The 22164-nt window shown below is 52.6% G+C and overlaps 1 protein-coding gene across 3 annotated transcripts in view; it reads left to right on the top strand.

Annotated features, from left to right (window-relative positions):
• Positions 1-22164, top strand: part of FBLN2 (fibulin 2) — a 106540-nt gene that overhangs the window by 17729 nt on the left and 66647 nt on the right. For all 3 annotated transcript variants that reach the window (XM_037037494.1, XM_037037493.1, XM_037037492.1), the window contains exon 2: positions 13981-15342. In XM_037037494.1, the coding sequence (XP_036893389.1) occupies positions 14040-15342 (1303 nt within the window). In that variant the 5' untranslated portion in view covers positions 13981-14039. The remainder of the gene's footprint in view (positions 1-13980; positions 15343-22164) is intronic.

Raw genomic sequence — 22164 nt, 5'->3', positions numbered from 1 at the left:
CCACCCCTCGCATTCACCCATCGCATCCATCACATCCACTCATCCATTCATACATTTACCCAAGCTTGGGGCTTGGCCTTAAAGTTGGGGTTGGGACTTGGGTATACAGAGACTCAGAATGGAAGGCAACCTGATTTGGGATAATGGTATGAGCAAAGATGAGGGGTTGGGCACTGTCTTCCAGTTTAGGTGGAATTGGGTATGTGGAATGCGACAGAGGGAGATGGGTTAGGAAAGAGTGTTGCAGTCCAGATGGTGAAGGATTTTGAATGCCACTCTTAGAGTTTTCACATTGTCCTTGGGTCTGGGATCTTCAACCAGGGATTCATAGGTTTCAGGGAGTCTGCGAGACCCCTAAAATGATACACAACTGTTTTTGGTATATGCTTATATGTCTGTTAAGATGCTTGACTACAAGGAACAGACAGCCTGGTCCAAGTTAGCTTAAGCAAAATGGGTTTATGTCATTGCAAAGTGTAGCTTTTCTATTAGCTTCAGCCATGGCTGGATCCAGTTGCTCCGCAGCTATTACTATGACTCTGTTTCTCTTTTCTCCACCTATTGACTTTTCTCGGTGGGGTTTTTTTTTTTTTTTTTTTTTGAGTTTGCTCCAGGCTCTACCTGATGACAAGATGGCCTCAGGGATTCTTTTTTTTTTTAATTTTTTTTATTTATTTACTTATCTTTAGAGGGGAAGGAGAGAGGGAGAGAAACATCAATGTATGGTTGCCTTTCATGCATCCCCTGCTGGGAGTTGGCCTGCAGGTAACCCGCCTGCAACCCAGGCATGTGCCCTGACTGGGAATCAAACCGCAATCCTCTGGTTCTCAGGCCCGCGCTCAATCCACTGAGCTACACCAGCCAGGGCAGGGATTCTTAATAATAAATCATCTCATGTCTAATACTGTGGGAAAGAGAGGCTGTTTGCCCAGTGTCTCACTTGAATTGGTTCTCATGGACTCAGAATGGCTCAGTGTCCATCCCTGAGTTAGGCATTATTGCGAGAGGAACAAGAAGCACTGAACGAAGTGACAATGGAGTGGTGTCACCCCCAGAATGAAATCTAGGTGCTGTTCTTGGAAGGAGGGTCAATATTTGTTGGGTGGTTAGAAAGCACCCCAGGTCCACCCTACCATGCTCTGTTTGCGTTTCCCCTTTTTTGGTGGAAGGGGGTGCATTATCCATGGGTTTTCTCAGGTTCTTAGAGGGACCAGAGATAATAGGGATCCATTTAAGGTAGGAGATCCGATGACATGTTCCCAGTGGCAGGACCGTGGGCAAGCTGGATGGAGGATGCCTTGGGATCTCACAGAGAGAGGAAGAGGCCCAGGGTGTGACTCCCATCCATCTGGGGCTGGGTGGAGGGCCTGGGGAGGCCAGGTGGGGAGAGGGGTGAGCTCAGCCTTGGCCGCCTGCGGGGCTGTTTCTCATCACTCCGCCCTAGGAGTGTTGCTTCTTTCCAGAGTCGTGAGTTGTGGGGAAGGAAAATATCAGCTCCCTCCTGGCGCCAGAAGCCACATTTTCTTTTCTAAAAAGTTGGTTATAAGTCATGGGCATTCATCTTTGTAATTTCTCACTTGCTTATGTTGGTAATAAGATTGGTGATTATATAGGAAGGGTCAGCTCTCACCCAGGGTTTAAGGAACTTTTTATTAAGGGGGAAAACCTGACTATTCTACTTGAAGAGTGGTTCTCTCTAGTGGTTTTATGAGCTCACTTGCTGAAGGTCCACAGGGGCCAATGAGCGTATGAGGACTCAGGCTTCTGGCACCCGCTCTGCCTTCCACCTGGGGCCCCTCTGCTCCTCAGCACTTTTTACCCAGCTTTGCTCAGAGGCCCAGGGTTCCCCTGTGCTCTGGACCTAGCTCCTCCCCCATCCTCGGATCTCTCAGGCAACCCCACGTGTGCCTTCCCCCTTACCTTCTCTCACCCGGGCGACCTGCTCTGGCTCTCCTTCCTGAAAGGACCCAGGCCCCTTCCCAAACCCCCTACCCTCTACCCTGCCTTTTTTTTTTTTTAATCTTCAAGCTCCATTGTCCTATAAATTCAATTTGAAAAAAATGCTTTTTAGCAGAAATATTTCTTTTTTTTTGTTATTCTATTACAGTTGTCCCAGTTTTTCCCCCCTTTCCTTCCTTTGCCCATCCCATGCCCCACTCCCACAGTCAAGTCCCCAGATATTGTCCATGTCCGTGTTCATACATGAATGAACATACGTGCTCTTTGACTAGTCCCTTCACCATTATCCCCTCCCCCCGCCTCCGGTCACTGTCAGTCTGTTCCAGGTTTTCCTGCCTGTGGTTCTATTTTGTTGTTCTTTAGTTTATTTTGTTCATTAAGTTGTTATTTATTTATTCATTTTTTGACGTTCTATTACATATGTCCCAATTTTCCCGTTGCTTCCTTTGCCCTGGCCCTCCCCACCACTCCCACAGTCAGTCCCCACCCTGTTCATGTCCCTGGGTCATTTATATCATTGTTCTTTAGCTGGGCCCTTCCCCTTCTTTCCTCCCCGTTCCCCGCTCCCTCCTCCTCTTATAGGTGAGATCACCTTTTCTTCTGAGAATTTGTGACTTTCCTCCCCTCCTCACCATTGCTTGTGTTAAAACCTTCCCTGCCCTTTGTTTCCTTTGTAGATTACTACAATTGGTTTTTTTTTCTTTAAAGAGTCTCTCTTATTGTGAAAAATCACGTACAAAAACTACACATAAGGGCATGCAATTGAACAGACCATCAAATGGCCAGCACCCGGGTGCATCAGGAGGTCTGGGCCACCCCACAGTCTCTTTCCCTCCCTCTTCGAGGTGCCCTCCACTGGTCTCTCATGTGACTGTTTGGCTTTCTGTTCTGCCCCCCTACATTTGCATTCCCTAAATAATGATGTTTAGGTTTAATTTGCTTTTGTATTTTATGTCACTGGGGTCTTCCTCAGACTTCTCAAAAGGTTCCTTGCTGAGTTTCTGGTATCTGTGTGGTCGCCCCTGCCACCATGCAGGAACAGTGCCCACTGAATGTAATGGATGTCCTGTGGGTCCCTGGGGCACTGGGTATGGATGATCGGCCTCTTTCCAGCCTCTCTCCTTTCTCGGTTTTCACACCCCTCACCCACTTTTCCTCCTTTTGCTACTTACCTTACTTCCTCCTGCCACCAGACCGGTTCTTTGCTGGGGGCTGGCCCGGCCCACTGTGGGTCTGGGTCTGGGTCTGGGACCTTTCTTGATTTGTGCAGGGAAGACTTCAAGAACAAGTCCAAGTGAGGGCCCGAGTGAGAGCTGAGAGCGAAAGCAAGTTTTATGTACCATATTTTTCGGACTATAAGATGCACGCCCCCTGCACAATCCCCACCCCCCACCCACGCCCATTTGGGAAGAATAATGGTTGTTAATGCTGCTGTTGAGTTCTCTTCACATTTACATTGGTGAAATATTATGTTATGAAATATTTTACCACATTTTTTGCTTCAAAAAATTTTTTCCTATTTTTTCCTAAAACCTAGGTGCGTTTTATGGTCCAGAAAATAAGGTAGGTAGAGACGGAGAGAAGGCAGGACCGTGGCACCCTGCGAAGGAAGTGAAAGTGTGTGTTCAATGGATGCAGGTGAACTGGCCAGTGAGTTGCTGTGGTCAGTTAGTTCGCGTGATTTCACGTTTCCAGTTTCTGAATTTTGTGGTACCAAATTCTGTCTCTGCCTCCCGGTTGGGAGGGGCCTTGTTCCTAACATGGTCTTTTCCGGAGGTATCTTGGTGTTCATCCCCCTTGGCCATCCTTGTGCTTGTGGTGTTAGTTTTCATGATAACAATGACATAAGCTTTGGATCTTTCTCTGACTGATTGTTCTTCCATCTTGGATGGATCTGGTTTGGGCCAGTCCTTATTGTTGTTGACTTCTGTGACCACCTCAAGGGTGCCCGGCCATAAACTGTTACCCTTTGATCATGCTCACAGGGCGGGGGCGGGGGGGTCTGGTGAGACACCTGCTCCTGCTTCCTCATTCTGCTTGTAGGGATTTTTCCCTGACTTTCTTCTATCTTGCCTCAGTCCCACTCTCCTTTGTTCTGGGCATGCCTTTGCTCATGCTGTTACTGCTGCCTGGGATTCCATTCCCCAGGTCTTTCTATGGCACCACATCGTTCGGCAAGCCTCAGCCGAAGTGTTGCCGTCTAGTGAGGCCTGCACTGACCACTCTTGCCAGAGGAGTGCCCCCCTCCTTCTCTTCCCAATGCCAACATTATCTTATTTATTTGTTCCTTGTCTCTTTGTTCCTCCAGAACGCTGGGCACATGAGGGTAGGACCTCTGTTGGTCTTGCTTACTGCCACATCCCAGTACCTATAATAGGGGCTGTCAGGTAGCAGGTGCCCGATTAATATCTACAAACCGAAGGTCTCTGGCCATATATATTCCCTTGGCCAGATAGACCTGGGTTCAAATCATTGCACCACCTTTTATTGGTGATATAACCTGGGGAAGATCATTCACCCTTTCTGGGCCTGAATTTCCTTATCTGTAGACTATGGTTGAATAAATTAAACATCCTGGAAAGTTGCAGTCCAGTGTCTGGCATCATGTCAGCGCTGAGGAAGTGATTGTTATAAATATGAACTTAGCAACAGTTAAAATTCCTCCAAATATTTTGTGCCAAAAACATGTTTATTTTTCCCAGTGAACTAGATGACTTCCTCTTATTAGACAAGGAGCACCGAGTTATCCTCTAATTTCCCTCTTGGTCCTGGTGACCAGGAAGCTTACTACTAAGGGCAGGTCTCAGGAGCAGCCCTTACTTCCTGTTGAGTCTTCAGTGCAGTTTTTTCCTTTCCTGTCTCTGCTCTGATTAGTTGTTTTTGGCTCCACAGTACATGTGTTATTATTGGTTTTTATTATGGTATAATATATGTAACACAAAATTGACCAATTTAACTACTTCTAACTGGCCAGTTCAGTGGCATTAAGTACATTCACATTTTGTGGATCCGTCACCTCCATCCATCTCCAGAACTTTTTCATCTTGCAGACTTTTTTCTTGCAAAATTGAAACTCCATACCCATGACACACTACCTCCCCATTCCCCTCTCCCCAGCCCCTGGCATCCCCCCTTCTATTTTCTGTCTCTATGAATCTGAGTACTCTAGGGACCTCATATGAGTGGAATCACAGTATGTGTCCTGTTGTGTCTGGCTTATTTCACTGAGCATAATGTCCTCCTGGTTCATTCATGGTTAGCATGTGTTAGAATTTCTCTCCTTATTAAGGCTGAGAATTAATATTCCTTTGTATGGGCAGACCACATTTTGTCTGTCTACACATCTGTCCGTGGACACTGGGTTACTCTCGCCTCTTGACTATTGTGAATAATGCTACTGAAGGCACAGGTGTGCAAACACTGTTTTAGTACATTACTTCCTTACCTCTCTGACCCTGGGGTGAGCATGAGTAGTTTCTAGAACCAAACTGTCTTACCAGCTTCTGTCCAGGGGTGTGTGTGTGTGTGTGTGTGTGTGAGTGACAGATGCTGTGGCCACTGCCTGTGCCCTGTCTGGTTCCCCCTCCTCTGAAGAGGCACTCCTCCCCCAGCTGCCCCAGATTTGGGCTGCTAATGGCCCTTGTCCAGATGCTTGCCTTGGGTCACAGTAGTTGCCTGTGCAACCCCCCTTCACCATCCCCATGCCTGGGAGATAATTTTCCCTTGTCCCTACCTTGGTCTACGGTCACTGACTGACACGTCTCTGTGGGTGGGATGAGCCCTGGGACGTTGGTCACACTGCGGGACTCCCCGTAGGATCAGGCTCGTGCCAGGCTCCAGCCGAGGCCACGTCTTTGCCCAGCTTTGTTCTTTCCTCTATCCTGCTTTTCTTTTTCCTTCTCCTGAGAGTTCTCCCCAGTAAAACCACGAGCTCAAAAACCCAGCTTAGGCTCTGCTTCTGGGGGTCCCAGGCTAAGACAGTGTGTAACTCCTGTATTCCCTCCTTCAGTTGTGTGTCTTGTGTGGCTGGGGGTATGCCACTGGATTCCTCTGCGACTGACATATTGAGACCTACTTACTAGGCCACCTGGGTAGAAGCGAGCTCCTGGAAAGGAGCAAAATTCCCAGTGTCCATCACTTAGAGAAGAGGCAGGTCCTAACCCAGGAAACCTGGCCATGCAGGTGACCTTGGGCAGGAGGGTGCTGGAACTTCCACCTCCTCTGGGCCTCTCTCCTTTGGGTGTGGACAAGAAGAGTCCAGGGAGGGACTGAGATAGAGGGGCAGCGGTGAGCCCAGGGTGGCAGTGGAGAATGGGCGTGGATCGTGGTGGACCAGTATCACTGTGCTGTCAGGCCTTACCTTCTGGCTTTCCTAGAGAAGTTGGGAATCCAGCTTCAGTGTAAAGTGTTCTGATTTTAAATGTTAGAACAATAACATTGTAATGTTGTCATGTCAGCAGCTAATTTCAGAAGTACCATATGGGTCCCCCCAAACATGGTCTATGAATAGATGGTCCGTCTCTCTGGCTGGGCTTGGGGCAGGGCAGCTGTGCAGGGCAGGCTGCTGGGAGGAGCCGAGGTGCCGCCTTCAGAGGTGCCAACGGGCAGGCCAGGTGGTCCTGATTACTCCTGTGTTTGGTGTGTCAACAAGTGTCTTATATGTTTATTTCCCTCCTGTCATCTCCAGCTGTTTGAAAGGCCAAGTGTTTTGATGTCCCAGGGTCTTGTTTAAAAGAGAGATTCCCTGCAAATATATAAAAAGTTTTCAACCGTACCATCACCAACCTCATACTGTTCTTATCTAGGGTTGTGTGGTAAAAACACAGGATGCCAGTTAAATTGGAATTTCAGATAAATGATGAATGAGTGTGTCCCAAGTATTGTACAGGACACATATACACTGCACATAATTATGCAGTACTTATCTCAAGTTCCAGCAAGTTTTATTTGCCAGCTCTGGCGAGCCTATTCTTGTCAGTGTCCGAAATATCTGAGAACTGGAAAAAGGAAGAATTTCTCTACCTTGTGATTCAAAGGCGTGTAAGGCCAGACCCCACTTTAGGTAACTGGTACCAGTGGTGAATTTGTGTCCCCTGGGGTTGTCTGAGGAGCATCAGGATGACCTTGTGAGCCCAGAGTGTTTTCATCTAGGGCCTGCTCTGGATGGGTGCAAAGTTAATTTTTCAAAGGGGGTGACGTTGCCTTACTGTAGGGATGTGTTTGCGTTTTATTTTTGGAGGGAGGCAGCAGTGAGGGTGGCAGAGAGAGGAGCTTGCAGCTAGGGTGAGCCAAGGTAGCCAGTGTTTGCACAGTAGGCTGAAGCCCCGGCACAGACTTCCCTCCCTAACCCTGCCTGCCTTCACGTGCCCTGTGGTGTGGGGGCTGTGGGAGAGTCAGTGTGCCCACACTCAGCCACCTCTCTGCAGGTGCTCCCTGGAAATCAGCCCTTACTGAGTGTGTTGTTCCCCCCTCCACTGTCCTGTCTTGTCCACGGTTGAGTTATGGCCTAAGAACCTGGCCCCAAGCTGCATTAGAAACTCCACCGTCCCCACCCACAGCAGGGGTCTGATCAGTGAAGACCAAAGTGTGACAACTCAGACTATGACCTCAACTTGCCTTTGCCTTAAGCCCACTCTGGGTCTTCAGCTTGGGAGTCAAAGACTCTCTGTACAGGGCTGGATGTACCCCTAGACTCTATGTTGGTGGCCCCCACCTTTCATTCCCACCTAAACACTGACTGTCCTTGCGGCTCTTCATGTGGAGAGTTGGCGAACCAAAATAGAGAAGACCAGAAAGGACACCCAGACATCCGTCACCTGGACTTCGCAGTTGTTAACACTTTCACATAGATTGCCCTTGGCTATTTTCATGCTGAAGTATGTTAGAGCGTATTATAGACACGATGATATTTAAAATACTCATCTTTCACCAATGCCAGTGTTTGCCAGGCATCACACCTCCCAGAATGTCGGCTGTTCCTGGCGTCCTCTGACCCTCAGTCCATCCTTGGAGCCTCTTGTTTGGCCCCAGCATCTCTGGGAGCTGAGTCCTCGTGCTGGGTCTCGTCAGGAATCCCACGTGCATCGGTGGTTGTATCCCAGGCCTGTTCTGATGCAGAGCAGCTTCTCTCCTTGCTTTCCTGTGCACTGAGGAGGTGGGCCTTTGTCCTATAGAAGTGTCCTGCCTCTGGATTATCTGCTTTTAATTGCTGATTTAGAATGCAGTGGTTCAGGTTACACATTGCTGCATAACTAACGACCCTGACACTTGGAGGCTGAAACGGCATAGAGTCATGTAATTTGCCCAGGAATTTAGGCAAGGCTGGGCCAGACTCTTTTTTTTTTTTAATCTCTACATGGCATCAGTTGGGGACTCGGGTATACCTGCCTCCTCACAGACAAGGGGTCCTAAGTGGGCTCCTGCACATGCCCAGTGCAGTGACCAAAAGGAGCTGACTAGCATGTGGTCTCTCTGGCAGTCTGGCCCCTACATCGTCCCAAGTGGCTCAGTGACTTTAGAGACGTAGGTAGACGCTGCCAGGCCTCTCGGAGGGCCTTGGCGTGCCTTCTGCAGGTCTTTAGTGGGAGCAGTCACAGTGCCGAGTCTCATTAGTTAGGTGTGGTTTCAGTCCCACCCCTCAGCCAATGGCAGCAAAGCAGCAGATGAGGTCTCTGGACTGGCTGGATGTGTCCCTTCCCCTGTCTCAGCTGTATGAAGGAACAACACCCTCCCCTCCCAGACTGTTGGGGTTTCTGACAGGGGTACAGTATAGGATTTCTTCTGGATGTCTCAGTGGGACCTCAGGAGCTGAGGGTTGGGCTAGCTACTCTCCTTATACAATAACGCACTATTATCTTCATCTCTGCCAGGTGCTGCTCTTATACTGCTGCTATACTGCTCCTATTTACTGGTCAGTTTGTTCTACTGTCTGCTCTAGAGCCGTTCCTTTCCCGCTACGGGAAGATACGCTGTTCTGGTCTGTGTGGATCTGTTTAATTGCCTGTTTTGCAAGTGGTATTTTTTTTTTTTACCTTGGGTATGTACATTTTTAATTAACGTGAGTGGTGTTGTAACCAGACAAAATGGAGGTTTGGCTGCCTGCGTCCACAGACGCTAAAATTGTGAGCCAGGTGCTGGTGCAAAAGAAAAGGTTTTATTCAGGTGTCGCACAACCTGAGACAATGGCGGACTGCTGTCTCAGAGGCCAGCTCAGTCTTCCTGCTCAAGCCTGCAGTTCTTATAGGGATAGGGAGGGAAAGCTTTTTTCCTATCCCATTCCAATTACCTTTCTAGCTTTTGGCATGCTCGGGGGCCCTCTCTATTCACCTTTCTAGCTTCCCACACGTGCTTGGGCCCTGCCCATTCATGTAAGGTAAGAACCTGTCTCTGCTGCCATCTTGGCCAACAGGCCGAGACTCCCTTGGTGCCCTGACGGACTGTTTCATGGTAACAGCGTTGGGCTCACTATCTTGCCCTGGTTCTTACCTTTCCCATTTAGTGTTCTGTCTTTAAGGTCCATTCTTGTTGCTCTGTGTACACTGAATCAGTCATTGGCTTTGAGTCCTGTGAGGTCCACATGGGGCTGTGCCTGTCAGGGTCCCAGCAGGAAATTGAAGCCCCTCATCGTTGTCAACCAATGGCCACTGGTGCCAGTTCAATGCCGACAGGAGTCCCCAGTTTGGGATGCGGTGAAGAAGGAGCGTTATTCAGTGCCAACAGTTCGGCTGTGAAAACAACTCCATGGTGTTACAGCCTGGTTAGGAGATGGCAGGGCTGTGGAATAGCATGCTGGGAAGAAGCCCTAGGCCAAGGCTGCTGTTTGGTGAGGCAGCCCAGAAAATTCGTTCTTCAGTCTTTGGTGGAAGGGGAAAGTGCTTTCCCAAGCTTGAGGGGAGCTGACTTACATAGACAAGTCCCTGCCCTGGTTCTTGAATGGAGTGTCCTCATGCAAATGAGGACTCCAGATACTCATAGTCTGAATGGTGTAGTTTGGTAAAGATGCTGATGGGGATGTCACTGTGCAGCTCTAATTGGATGGGGAAAGCCTCGGTCCTATTGGTCAAAATAGGATTCCAGGAACTCCTTTGTAAGGGCTGGCTCAGATGGAAGAAACACCGTGCACAGGCAGTTTAGTGCAGGTTTCTCTCTAATAGGTGGTTTGTGTGAGAGACACGGTGTGGAAATACCTGCTAAGCTATTTTTTTTTAGATTTTGAGCCCAATTAAGCCAGCAGGAGCCCTTCTTGGTAGATACCTTCTTTCTCAGGACACTGAACTTAGGGAAGGAGTAGTTAATGAAAAGACCTAAAACAGGTGTGGGCAGGTTTGGGCGCATCTACAGAGGGCTGGCCAGCTCTTGGAGTAGCAATGGTGGGTGGATGGGGACCCCTTAGCACCTTGGGCCTGCAGGAGTCAGGGAGAGGTAGGTCTTATAAGCCAGCAGGGTCACCCAACAGGAGCTATGTCCACGGGGGAGTGGAGACAGCCACCACCAAACCTCTGCCCAGGTGGTAAAGTGAGTGGGGGTGGGAAATGAGCACCCCAGTCTCTCTCCCATCCTCTGATCTCTTAGAGGCTGTTATTGGAGGGTGTGGGAGCCTGGATACACGTTCAGAGGAGGTCAGCTTCCTCAGTGGAGAGCAAGGTGGAAAGAGCAGGGAGTGGATCTAGGGACAGGTACCAGCGTGGTGACCCACTCCTGCCTATCCCCTCCTACAAACAGAGAGATACCCAGTGACCACTGCGGGTGTGCGGACCTGGTGCAGGTTTCTCACAGGGCGTGAGAACTGCCATCATACGCTGCTCATGTGGGCAGTTTGCATGTATTTTTCTGTCCAGAGTGTCCTCTCCCGTGATCATTAGGTCAGCTGGCATAATAATCATCATCTTAAATTATAATCACGTTATTATTAATGTAAATGTATTATCCAGCTTTTTAGTTGATGGGTACAGGGCAGAGCCTATGGGAGATTTTCTTTTACTCTCCCTGGTCCTGGCGGGCTCTTGCCTTGGGAGTGTGCCTCCCCCCTCCCCCCACCTCCCACTCCCCACCACATACACACCCGTGGGCCCATGACCATCCAGAGCAGCTGTAGAGATATACCAGGGCCTCTGAGGCTAAGTCTTCTCCAGGCGAGCCTCCTCTAGGGGCCTGGCCCTTCCCCACTGGGCCACCTCCTCCAGATGCATCCCAGCTGGCCCCATCCCCCTCCTGGGTGGCACACAACCTTCACACAGTCCTGGGGGCTCTGAGCAGCATGCAGCATTGACGTGGACCCAGGCTTGTGGGGACTGCCACATTGTGGATGAGAAATTGTACGGACTGTTGAGTCCTGTGGAGGAAAAGGGACAGCGCGGCCACTCTCTCAAGGGAGGAGCGCCCTGACCCTTGCCTTGATAGGCTTTTATTGGAATAAGGCCCATCAGTCACTGTCCGGCAGAAATGATTAAACAGTAGATAACATTCAAAGAACTCTGAGGGCTTATTCTGAGTCAGGGTCAGAAAGCTAAAGAGCCATAAAACTTTGGGGAACAAACTCACTTCCTGCTTGGTCCCTTATTATGTAAATTGAGGGTATTAGCAAAGTAGGTTCCATGGGATTTTATGCATTTTTTCTTAGGACTGATTGCCCTAGGGAACCCGCCCTTTCCAGCACAGGGCCACACCCACCTCCAGTATTGTTTCAGGCTTAAGATTGTTTCAGGCTTAAGTCAGACAGGGGAAGTAAGGCAGCCAAGAGATTAGGAAACTTCTTACAGACAGAATGAGGACTCAGGCTATATCAAAGCTGAGGGGCAAAGGTCCATCACCCCCTTTTTCTGTAGCCCCCAAGTCCTTTCCTAAGGGCCCCTTCATGACTGTGCCCGTCTTAAGTCATCCCTTCCTTGAGGAATCTTACTCATCATTGGCTAACCGACCAAGCACTGGGGGCCAGGCAGGGTGAAGTAAAAGGAGCAGAGGAGGCGCCCCCGGGAGGGAGATAAGCTTTGTCTCCTTAGTGGCTTATGGTTCCCGAGGCCGCTCACTCAATCTTAGCCATGGGGGGGTTACAGCTTCTGAAACCAGGAAGGGTAGTCCCCAGCACAGCATTCCAGATCTCCACTCTCCCAGCTGGAGGGCCCACTGGGAATGACCACAGGGTTCCCAGTTCAGAGGTGAGCCTGGGGTCAAACATACCCAGCCGCATGTGAATGAGTGGAGAGGTCCTGTAGGCTTCATGGGGAACTGAGAGTCCCATGCCCTGTGTGACATCTTAGGGTGGCCAGGGCTCAGCGGTGTTCAAGAGGAGTTGGAAACCTGAATTTTCATGTGAACACTTCCAGTTTGTAAATATGGGTAACTAATTTAAAACTAAAAACCCACCATGTGAGACAAACAAATGCAGTCATGGGCTAGAAAGTGCCTGTGGGCCTCTGGCCATGACCGAAGGTGTGGCAGAACCTCTTCACAGTATACAGATGCCAAGCCGAGACTCAGAGAGGGCAAGAGCCTTACTTAGGTTTGCACAGCAAATGAGGAAAACACAAAGCCGGGGCCCGGTGTTCTTTATCATTCCTCTGGGGTGGAGGTGATGGGTGGACCCAGGATGTGGAATCCGCCTGTGAGTGAGCAGAATGTGATGCTTGGGGGGTGGGGTCCAAGGGCCAGGCCACCGTCGGGGTGGAGGGGGTGCGTAGAACTAGGGGACTGACATGTGGTGGGCTGTGGGGTTGGGTGCAGCGGGCCTGGCTGGAAACAAACACAGGTTCTCCGGGAGGAGTGTGCCAACCTCTGGTAGCCGTATTTCCCTCTTAGGCTGTGTTGTTCATGTGAGTGTGTCGTGAACGGAAAGGCAGATGGAGGTGGGCAGAAGGGTTTAGGTCTTAGTTTGCTTCTTAAACGACACTGTCGAACACTGACTAGAGGGCCTCTGTGCCCCTGCCCCCTATCTTCATGGAGAGGGTGGTTGATTTTGTCACTGGGGGTCGCAGGCCCCATCTCTCCCAGTGCCTGATTCCTGATCACACTGGCCTTATGGAGCCCTCCACCCTCTTGAAGTGGCTTCTCAGCTTAGAGGGATGTGCGTGTTGCCTCTTGGAGTCCGCTGACGCCCCCAGCCCCCTGGCCCAGGTACAGACTCCTGTCCCCGGTACAGACTCCTGTCCCCAGAGACATTCTTGCCATCATCACTTGGATGATTCTGGAAGTGGTGGCAACCTTTGCTGGGGCAGCTGAGGAGGTTGGTAGGAGTGTCCCCCGTGGCTAAACTTGCAGAGCAAGGGGGTCTCTTTGAGGTTGTTCCTGAGCCCTGGGGTCTGCTTGGGGCTGTGCAGGGGGCTGTCTGTCTGTGCCAAGGCCTGGAAGGGAGCCTGTTGCTGCCCACCTTTCACCTGACCATATCCTTTGGTTTGTCAGTCACAGGCCGCAGGGCAGATGGCTGGGGATTGAGCAGGATTTGGGGGGAGGGAGATTGTTTGGGTGGTTATGTGTTCATGCGTGTGGGGGGCTGTGTGTGGAAGACTGCCCTGGTGTCCTGAGGCTGTAGGTGAGACCGCATGCATGACTGAGGATGGGGGCTGGCCTGTGAGCAACCGTGGGTGCCTGTCACGGAGGGTGTGAGAGACCAGAGTGCCCTAGACTGCTGGACGTGCGCCCTGGTGAGTGCATGAGTGCAGGTGTGAGTCTGTGAGCGTGTGTGTGACTGGGCAGGAGGGTCCGACTCAGAGGCCGTGTGTCTGAGAGCAGCTGGGGCGGTTCCCTTGCCTTGAATGGGGCCATGTTGTCACCCTGCCGTGCCTGAGTGACTGTGGAAGCTGCTGTCTGTGACCGTTTCACACATGTGGCAAAGCCTCGGTGCATCCAAACACACAAGACCAGGAGTGTGTGTGTGGGGACGTGGGAGTGAGTGCACGTCTGTGAGTGAAGGGGGCTGAGGCTGTGTCCAGATGCTGCACATGTCGGTGTGTGTGCCTGGTGGGGTGCAGGTGTTTTCACGTGTGGGCCCTGTACGGTGCTGACAGGTGTCCTTTCCAATTCCCCCAGGGCCTCGCAGGAGAGGGAACCTTTTGGCTCGAGGTGGCATCTGGGCTTGCTGTGGGACCATGCTGCTGCTCTGGGAGCCTGTAGGAGCCTGGCCGGCCCTGACCCTGGCCCTGGCCCTGGCCCTGGGTGCAGGCACAGGGGCGGCCGCCCCACAGCAGGACTGCACAGGGGTTGAGTGCCCGCTGCTGGAGAACTGCATCGAGGAAGCCCTGGAGCCCGGCGCCTGCTGCGCCACGTGTGTGCAGCAGGGCTGCGCCTGCGAGGGCTACCAGTACTACGACTGTCTGCAGGGTGGCTTTGTGCGCGGCCGGGTGCCCGCGGGCCAGTCCTACTTTGTGGACTTTGGCAGCACCGAGTGTTCCTGCCCACCGGGTGGTGGCAAGATCAGCTGCCAGTTCATGCCGTGCCCTGAGCTCCCACCCAACTGCATTGAGGCCGTGGTGGTCGCTGACAGCTGTCCCCAGTGTGGCCAGGTGGGCTGCATCCACACTGGCCTCAAGTACGCCGCTGGCCACATAGTCCACCTGCCACCGTGCCAGGCCTGCCACTGTCCTGACACTGGTGGTGAGCTCATCTGCTACCAGGTCCCCAGTTGTCATGGAGACGTCGAGGCCATGCCCACTGCTGCCACTGGGAACTTCTCAGAGACTGAGGACGGCAACTCTGAGCGACACTATGAAGACCCCTACAGCTATGACCAGGAGGGAGCTGCAGCAGGAGAGGCAGCGGCTTTGGAGGGTGAGCTTCAGGCAGGCCCAGGGGGCCCAGCCACTCTGGGAGGTGGAAGCCAGCCTCTGTCTGCCATCCAGGCCACCCCCTGGCCGGCTGCCCTCTCTAGGCCAACAGCAGCCGCAGCCCTGGGTCCGCCAGCTCCTGTGCAGGCCAAAGCCAGGAGAGTGACAGAGGACAGCCAGAGGGAAGGGGAAGAAGAGAGGGAAGCAATAGCTGTCAGGGAGCAGCTGGCAGCAGGCGGCCTCAGGGGGCTTGATGGGCCTCCCAGTACAGGCCCAGCCAGGCCCAGTCTCTCTGTCCAAGAGGAGAGGACAGATGCTGGAGCGGGGCCCAAAGAGAACCTCATCCCAGATGCCCAGGCCACCACTCAAAGCCCTGGACAGGAGGCAGACAGCCCTGCGCCGGGGTCAAGTACGGCCAGTGTCCTCCAGTCTCAGGCCACGTCGAGTTCTCCTGGAGACCTAACGAAGTCCAGCAACCATACCATGCTGACCACACTTCCCCACGAGGCCACCCAGGTCCTAACCATCCAGGAAGTGCCCAAGCAGCCACCGGTTCTGTCCCATCTTCATCCAGAGGAGGATGCTGACCCCAACTCTGTCCATTCTGTCCCCAGAGGTGACCCTGAAGGTAAGCCCCTTTTTTAATTCCTTCAGGGGCACTCAGTCCAGGGGAGGGCAGCCTCGGGCCCAATCATTGCCCAAGGTCTCTACACAGCTGCCTGAGGCAGGGGAAGCTGGGTCTGTGGGACCTCACACTTTAGAGAGGGAGCCTCTTAGATAATAGTTTTCTCCCCGGCTTAGCTCCAGGGGATGGAGTGGGTGGGTGGGGGTGAGGTCCCTGTTGTGGTCATTGCTGGGCTACATTTATGGATGGTATGGCTGTGGTCGAGGCATCCCTCATCCGTGTAGGGGAGTCACTGAAGAGGGTTCCTGCTTAGGCGCAGGTGGGGCCTGGTGGGGTCCAAAGTGCCCCGGCAGGAAGTGGGGAGTTTCACAGACCTAGGGCAGCTGCCTTCTCACATCCTTCCTGGTAGTGGCCTCCAGGCATGGCTGTGATCTTGGTCTCTGAGGTGACAGCCAAAGGGACACAGTCTCTCATGGGGGCTCTTTTTGAGAGTCCAGGACCAGGTTTGCCACCTCTGCCAGCCAGTCTTGTTAACACGCAAGTCATTCTCATCCCCCTGCTCTGCACCCTGCCATGGCTCCCACCTACTCAGTGTAGAAGCCAAATCCTCTCGGGGGTACCAGCTCTGCACAGCCTGCCTCTGTGACTTCTAGGCCTCGTGTTTATCACCCTTGTCTAGTCTGTTTGGGCTGCTGTAACAAAAAATACCATAGACTGGGTGGCTTAAATGGCAAGCACTGTTTGTCACCGTTCTGGGGGCTGGGAATGCAGTGTGAAGGTGGGGCACCTGCTGCAGGCCCGCTTCCTGGCGTGCAGGTGGCCGGCTCTGGCCGTGCCCTCCCGTGGCAGCGCAGGTGAGGGCACCTCTCTCCTGAGATGACGTTAGAGAAGGAGCAAACTCTTTGGTGTTTCTTCTTAGAAAGGCACGAATTCCATCCTGAGGGTTCCACCCTCATCGCCTAATCCCCTCCCAAACGCTTCGTTTCCAAATAGCATCCCACTGGGGATTAGGGTTTTAACACGCCCTACTTGGGGGTTGGAGAGAAACATCCAGTTCCTAACAACTCTCCCTCATACCCACTCTGCTCAGCCCCACTGGCCTCCTTTCTAGGCACCTTGGCAGCCCTGGGGCCTTTCCATTGGCCCCTTCCTCTTCTTCTTCCAGGTGTCCATGTGGCTCACTCCTTTCGTCCGCTGGGCTCTCTGTTCAAGGTCACCTCCCCAAAGAGGCTCCCCCCCCCACCCAGCACCAAGCTGAAAGAACACCACTCCTTCCTCTTACTGTGCTCTGTGCTCTGTTTCCCCTAGTGGGTGTGAGTGCCAGGAGCGGAGGGACCGCATTTGTCATCTTTCCTGTCATGCGCAGAGCCTGCAGCAGGGTGCTCCACCCAGTGGGTACTCTGTAGATATTGGGGGGGGGTGAATGAGGGAATCGATAGAGGCTCTGCGGCCATTCCTGTCAGCTATCCCTCCTCATCCCAGTTGCCCTGCCGTCCCGTGAACCCTGTAGCGTCATCCGCGCATGAGCTCACATGGTTTCCAGCTGACACAGGTAGCACCTCCTTTAGGAAGCCTTCCTGGAATCTTTATGTCTTCTCTGACCCTCCCTGCAAGTTCCTTTTTCTTTCCGCCTTTCCCTCTGAGGGTGTTCTGTCTAGAGATCTCTCCCCGCAGCTGGGAGTCTGTGTCTTGTTCCGTCCTCTATCATTCACTCTACAAACCTTCATTAGGTGTAAATAATGAGCGGGTCCTGGTGGGCCCTTGGTGGATAGGAATGGCTGTGAGGGAGGGATCCCTGGGAGGTAGCTGGGAAGGCTTTCTGGAGGAGGGGGCTGTGGGACTCTGGGATTTCTGCAGTACTCCCATCGACCCACCCTGCTGCCCACAGCTGTGTGGCCTTGGGCGAGTCTCTTAGCTGGCCTGGGCTCCATTTTTCCATCTATCAAGTGCTACAGGCCTTGATGGGCATCACCTGTGTGCAAACACCGCACACATGCAGTGAGGGGGCAAACTGCGCCTCCTGACCTGTGGGCCAGATGGTCTGCAAGCCTAGACACCTGTGCATCTAGCCTGCTTGCCAGGCCTGGGGCACAGAACTCACAGAGCACCTATTGGGTGCCAGGCCCTGTTTCTGTGACTTGATTCTCCCCACAAGCCTGAGAGGTAAGTTTCTTCTTATTTTAAGGTCAGAGAGGTGTGTCTAGTGGCTCTAGGTCACAGAATGGGAGGTGGGACCAGGGCGTTGTGCTTCGCGGGGGGGGGGGGGGGGCTCCTTCCCACCAAGCCCAGAGCCTGTGGGCAGTGAAGAGTGTGCGTGGGATGGGGTGGGGGCTGTAATGAAGTGCACATGTGCCCAGAGAGGGCTGGAGGCCTGGCTCCAGAGCGTGGCACATGCAGTATGTTTGGGCCGCAGCCCCACCCCCAGCCCCACCTCTTGCTGCCAGAGGCCTCTCTCTGGTTCCGGGCCTTTTGGAATCCTGGAGAATTGCTTTGTTCTCAGGATCCCTGGTTTTTGTTTTTCTGTTCTGCCCTGGGCTTTCTCCCTGGATTTTGGAGTGTGGCCTTTGACGAGGGCTGCTTGGGGGTGGTGGTCTGTGGTGGAGTGCCCCTTTTCTCATCTGAAGGCTATTCTGGCAGAAGGCCCCACACACGCAAGGCCCACGGATGAGAATTATCAGAACATGCAGCTTTTGGCGGTGCCGGGGAAAGGAAGGTGTAGGGGGTTGGTGTGGGGCTGGGGGAAGGGCGGAGTAGGTGGTTTTAAATGGGAACCAGGGGCTTGGTCCTGGCCAGTTGTGTAAGGTCTGGCCTGCCGTCCACCACCCCCACATATCTTTTGTCATCCTACTCACTCAGTGTCCATCTGTCACTTGGAAACTTAGGCAAATGGCTTGCCTTTTTGTGCCTCAGTTTCTTCATCTATAAGCAGCCTAGAAGTTCCTGCTTCATGGGACTGTTTTGAGGACTGAATGAGCTAATTCGTGTCCGGTGCTTGACAGGAAACTTAGTACTTGCTGAGTGGTTACAATAGTAGCCATTATAACTCACAGACTGAAGAATGGATTTCTCCAGTCTGCTCACTTCAACGAAGTATTTAGGGAAGACCTGTCTGTGTCAGGGGTTGTGCCGGCAAAAAGGTAGGCACAGCCTCTCTCCTTTTGGGGTTTCATGGGGGAGAAGGGCATTAAATGTATGAGAACACAGATTGATTAGTGGTCATAGCTGAGTGCATGCAACACGGGGGCGGTCGGGGGCAGGGAGGCCTGTTGAGGGGCTGGATCAGGTGCCCAAATGAGCATCTTGGGAAAAGTAAGGCACCTGGATGCTATTGTAGGGTAGGGCTGGGGGATCCCCAGTGATGCAAGGGCCCTCTCTGAGGAGAAGCTGGGGATGTGGCTTTGCCCTGCTTGCCTGTGGGCCTGCTGAGAGGTGGGCTATGGGGCCAGACGTGACCCCCCCAGTCATGTTGCCATGACAGTCCTGAGGCCTGGAGAAGGAGGTTTCCAGCCATTGCCCCAGGCGTGGTGGCTAGGGCAGGGGGTGGGGGAAGGAGGGGTTCCCGTCTTTGAGCCGGAACCCTGTCAGGGATCCAGACTGCCTCTGAGCGTGTCCAGATGTGGCCTAATAGAAGCCACATGCCTGGCTCTGTGGTCCAGGCCAAGGGGTATGATGCCTATTGTCATTCAGGGGCCTTTGTAAAGGGGGTTCCTACTGCTGGGCTGGCACAATGGAGGGCTTGGCAAGCATCCATTCCCAAACCCTGCTGCCCTCCTAGGCCACAGGGAGGGAACCCTGGGGCAGGACGGCCATCAGAAAGCCAGAGGTCTGCTGAGCAGCAGGAGGCAGTCCCTCTCCCAGAGAAGGCCCCAACGCAACCTCTGCAGGCCCCAGGAATGTGGCAGGAAAGAGGCCCCCCCCCTCAGGGCCTCACTCAGCCAGAGTTTGTGGGGCAGGGGTCTCTGAGTGCTTTGATAAGCAGGTTAGCAGAGAAGCTATTTAAATTCAAATAACTACATATTAATTGCAGACATCATATGGTGCTTATGCCTATCAGGCACCATTGTAAGCCTCTTTGATTATTCGCCCCTGAAATCCTGGTAGCCACTGCCACAGTTTACAGAGGGCATTCAGGCCACGTCCCCACAGACGCTCCTGTGGGAAGTGGGGGACCCAGGTGTCCCTCGCATGTCTTCACATCTTCACGTCTTCATCTCTGACAGTCATTCCTGAGGACCAGTGTGTACGCAGGCTGTGACAGATGAGAAACGTGTACTGTTAAGTAAAATTCACATCGTCTTTGCCCTCTGGAAGCTTATGGTTTATGGGGGTGTGAAGAACCCAATAGTCATGGGGTGTGAAGTTCCTGTGCCCTGTGAGCTCGTGTGTATGTGTGTGTCTGTTGGGGGTGGGGTCTCATTGCTCCTGGAGATCAGGGAAGGCTTCCTCGGGGAAGTGGTGTTTGAGCAGGGGTTGTTGCCCAGGTGACGGGATGGAAGCAGAGAGAAGAGAGTGCCCCAGTTGGAGGACACAGCATGCTCAAAAGTCCTGCAGCCTGAGGGGAGTGAACTGGATCAAAAGGAGCTGCATGGCTGGTGTGGGAGGCAGCTGAGAGGGGCAAGGGCCAGGCCCAGGGTGAGGTGCGTATCATGGATGAAGATCTGGCTCTTTGTGGGGAGCTGCTAGGTATCAGGCAGGAGGTGGTGTTACCTTATCTGTGCTGTGTAGCACCCCCCCTGGGTGCAAGGAGGAGACTGCAGGAGCAGAGCTGTCCCTGCCTCACCCTGCAGCCCTCAGGAGCCAGCACTGGGCCTTCCAGTGTCATTGGGCCTCCAAGACACCCCACGATCACTAGCCTGTGGCGCTGCTCCAGGGAGCAGGCAAAGGGGACTCCCCTAGACTGTTCCCCAGGTGACCCCTACAGATCCTGCCCTCTCCTCTCTAGTATTGGCCTATGGAAGGTTAAACTTGTGTGGGATCTGAGGGAGCCAGGCTAGGATTCTAGATACCTGAGCTCGTGTCCTCTACAACAGAATCACCTTCTGCAAGAACTCAAGGCTCCCGGGGCAGGCTGGGAGGAGGGGGGCACCATGTGGGGACCGTGGCTCTGCTCCGCAGCAGCAGAGTGCTGTGAGCAGGGCTTACAGGTGGGCCCAGCTGCCCCTTCCCGTAGGCACCCCCAGCCCGTGGGGTCTTGAAATGGGATGTCTGACGCTGTCAGGGTCTGCTGGGAGCAACAAGGACCAGGACAGGCAGAAAAGAGGCCTGGGTTTCCCACCAGTCCCTGGAGGTCCACAGTGAGTGCCCAGTCATTGTGTGACCTGGAGCCTGGGACGTCACCCCTCTGAGCTCTACTTTTCTTATTGGTGAAACGATGTGCTTAGCACGTGAAGCTGTAGTGAGAACTAATGTCTCTGGAGCAGGGACTGCGTGGAGAGAGAGTGAGGCCGAGGCCCTACCTCCGCCTGCTCCCCTTCTTGAAACTGTGCACGTACTGCTCATCTGTCCACCTGCTGGCTTCTTTCTGCAAAGCATATTTGTAAGCATTAGAATTGTGTTGTGATGTTTAGAAATGGGAACACATCACATAAGATTCAGCTTTGGCTTTTGTGGAAAATTGGCAATTGTGGGCACACTGGGCCCATGTGCCATTGGTTGGCCATCAGGGAAGCTGAGAAGAGACTGCCACTCAGACTGGGCAGGTGCTGTGCCCTTTGCTGGGCCAACTTGCCACGATTTTATTGCCTTCTCAGCCCTGGTTCACAGCTGGGTTCGGTCCTCTGCTGGGGCACTAGTCAGAGCATAGCGTTTCACCCTCTGGCAACCTTGAGAGAATCAGTGTGGTCATACTATTTTATGGAAGAGACACTGGTATCCTGAGAGTGGAAGGGGCTTTTCTGGAGGGCACAGTATGCTAAGCAGAGGGCCCCAGTGTCCCAGTAGAAGGGGCGGGTTCATGGCCACCTGTAGGGGACCTGGAAGCTGCAATGGGTCTGTGTTGCCTACAGCCAAGCCCTCCCCGAATTAGCCTCCCAGAGCCCTGGACTTGAGCCAGCCGCCACCTGAAGCAAACAGTGCTCCCCATCAGGAGGGTCTGGGGCCAAAGCTAGGCCTTTGGTAGGTTTCTTTATTTTAACTTTTAAAACTATGTTTTCTTTATTTCTCCTAAAACAGTTTTATTGAGATATTATACATGTACCATAAAGTCTCCCTATTTAATTAATTGTACGACTCAATAGTTTTTAGTACAGTTGTACAAATATCACCAGATATTCTAATTTTAGAACATTTTCGTCACCCCAAAAAGGAACCCTGTGCTCTGTAACAGCCACTTCCCATTTCGTCCTTTTCTGAGCCCCCGGCTAACATCACCCAACCGTCTGTCTCTATGGATTTCCATAAACTGGACATTCCTGGACTTTGGGGACTACTTTCTGTCACTTAGCATAATGCTTTAAAGGTGCATGCATATAGTAGTAGATGTCAGTATTTCATCTCTTTTTGCGCCCGAGTGACATTCCATTGTGTGGGTGGACCACATCCCGTTTATCCACTCAGTTATTGATGGCCGCCGTGTTTCACCTTTTATCTGTTGTGAATACTGCTGCTGTTAATATTCACATACCTGTTTTGGTGAGGCTGTATGTTTTCATTTCTCTTGGGAGTGTACCTGGGAGTAGACATGCTGGATTATATGGTAATTCTGTGTTTAACCGTCAGATGGACTGCCAAACTGTTTTCTGCAGTGGCTGTAGAGATAATAATGCACTAGAATGCATGAGGGTTCCAGTTTCTCCACATCCTTGCCGACACTTGTTATTGTCTGTC

This window comes from Sturnira hondurensis, unplaced genomic scaffold (assembly GCF_014824575.4).
Source record: "Sturnira hondurensis isolate 20B ecotype Veracruz unplaced genomic scaffold, ASM1482457v3 Scaffold0023357, whole genome shotgun sequence".
NCBI lineage: Eukaryota > Metazoa > Chordata > Mammalia > Chiroptera > Phyllostomidae > Sturnira > Sturnira hondurensis.
This window is presented reverse-complemented; position numbering and strand designations above follow the sequence as displayed.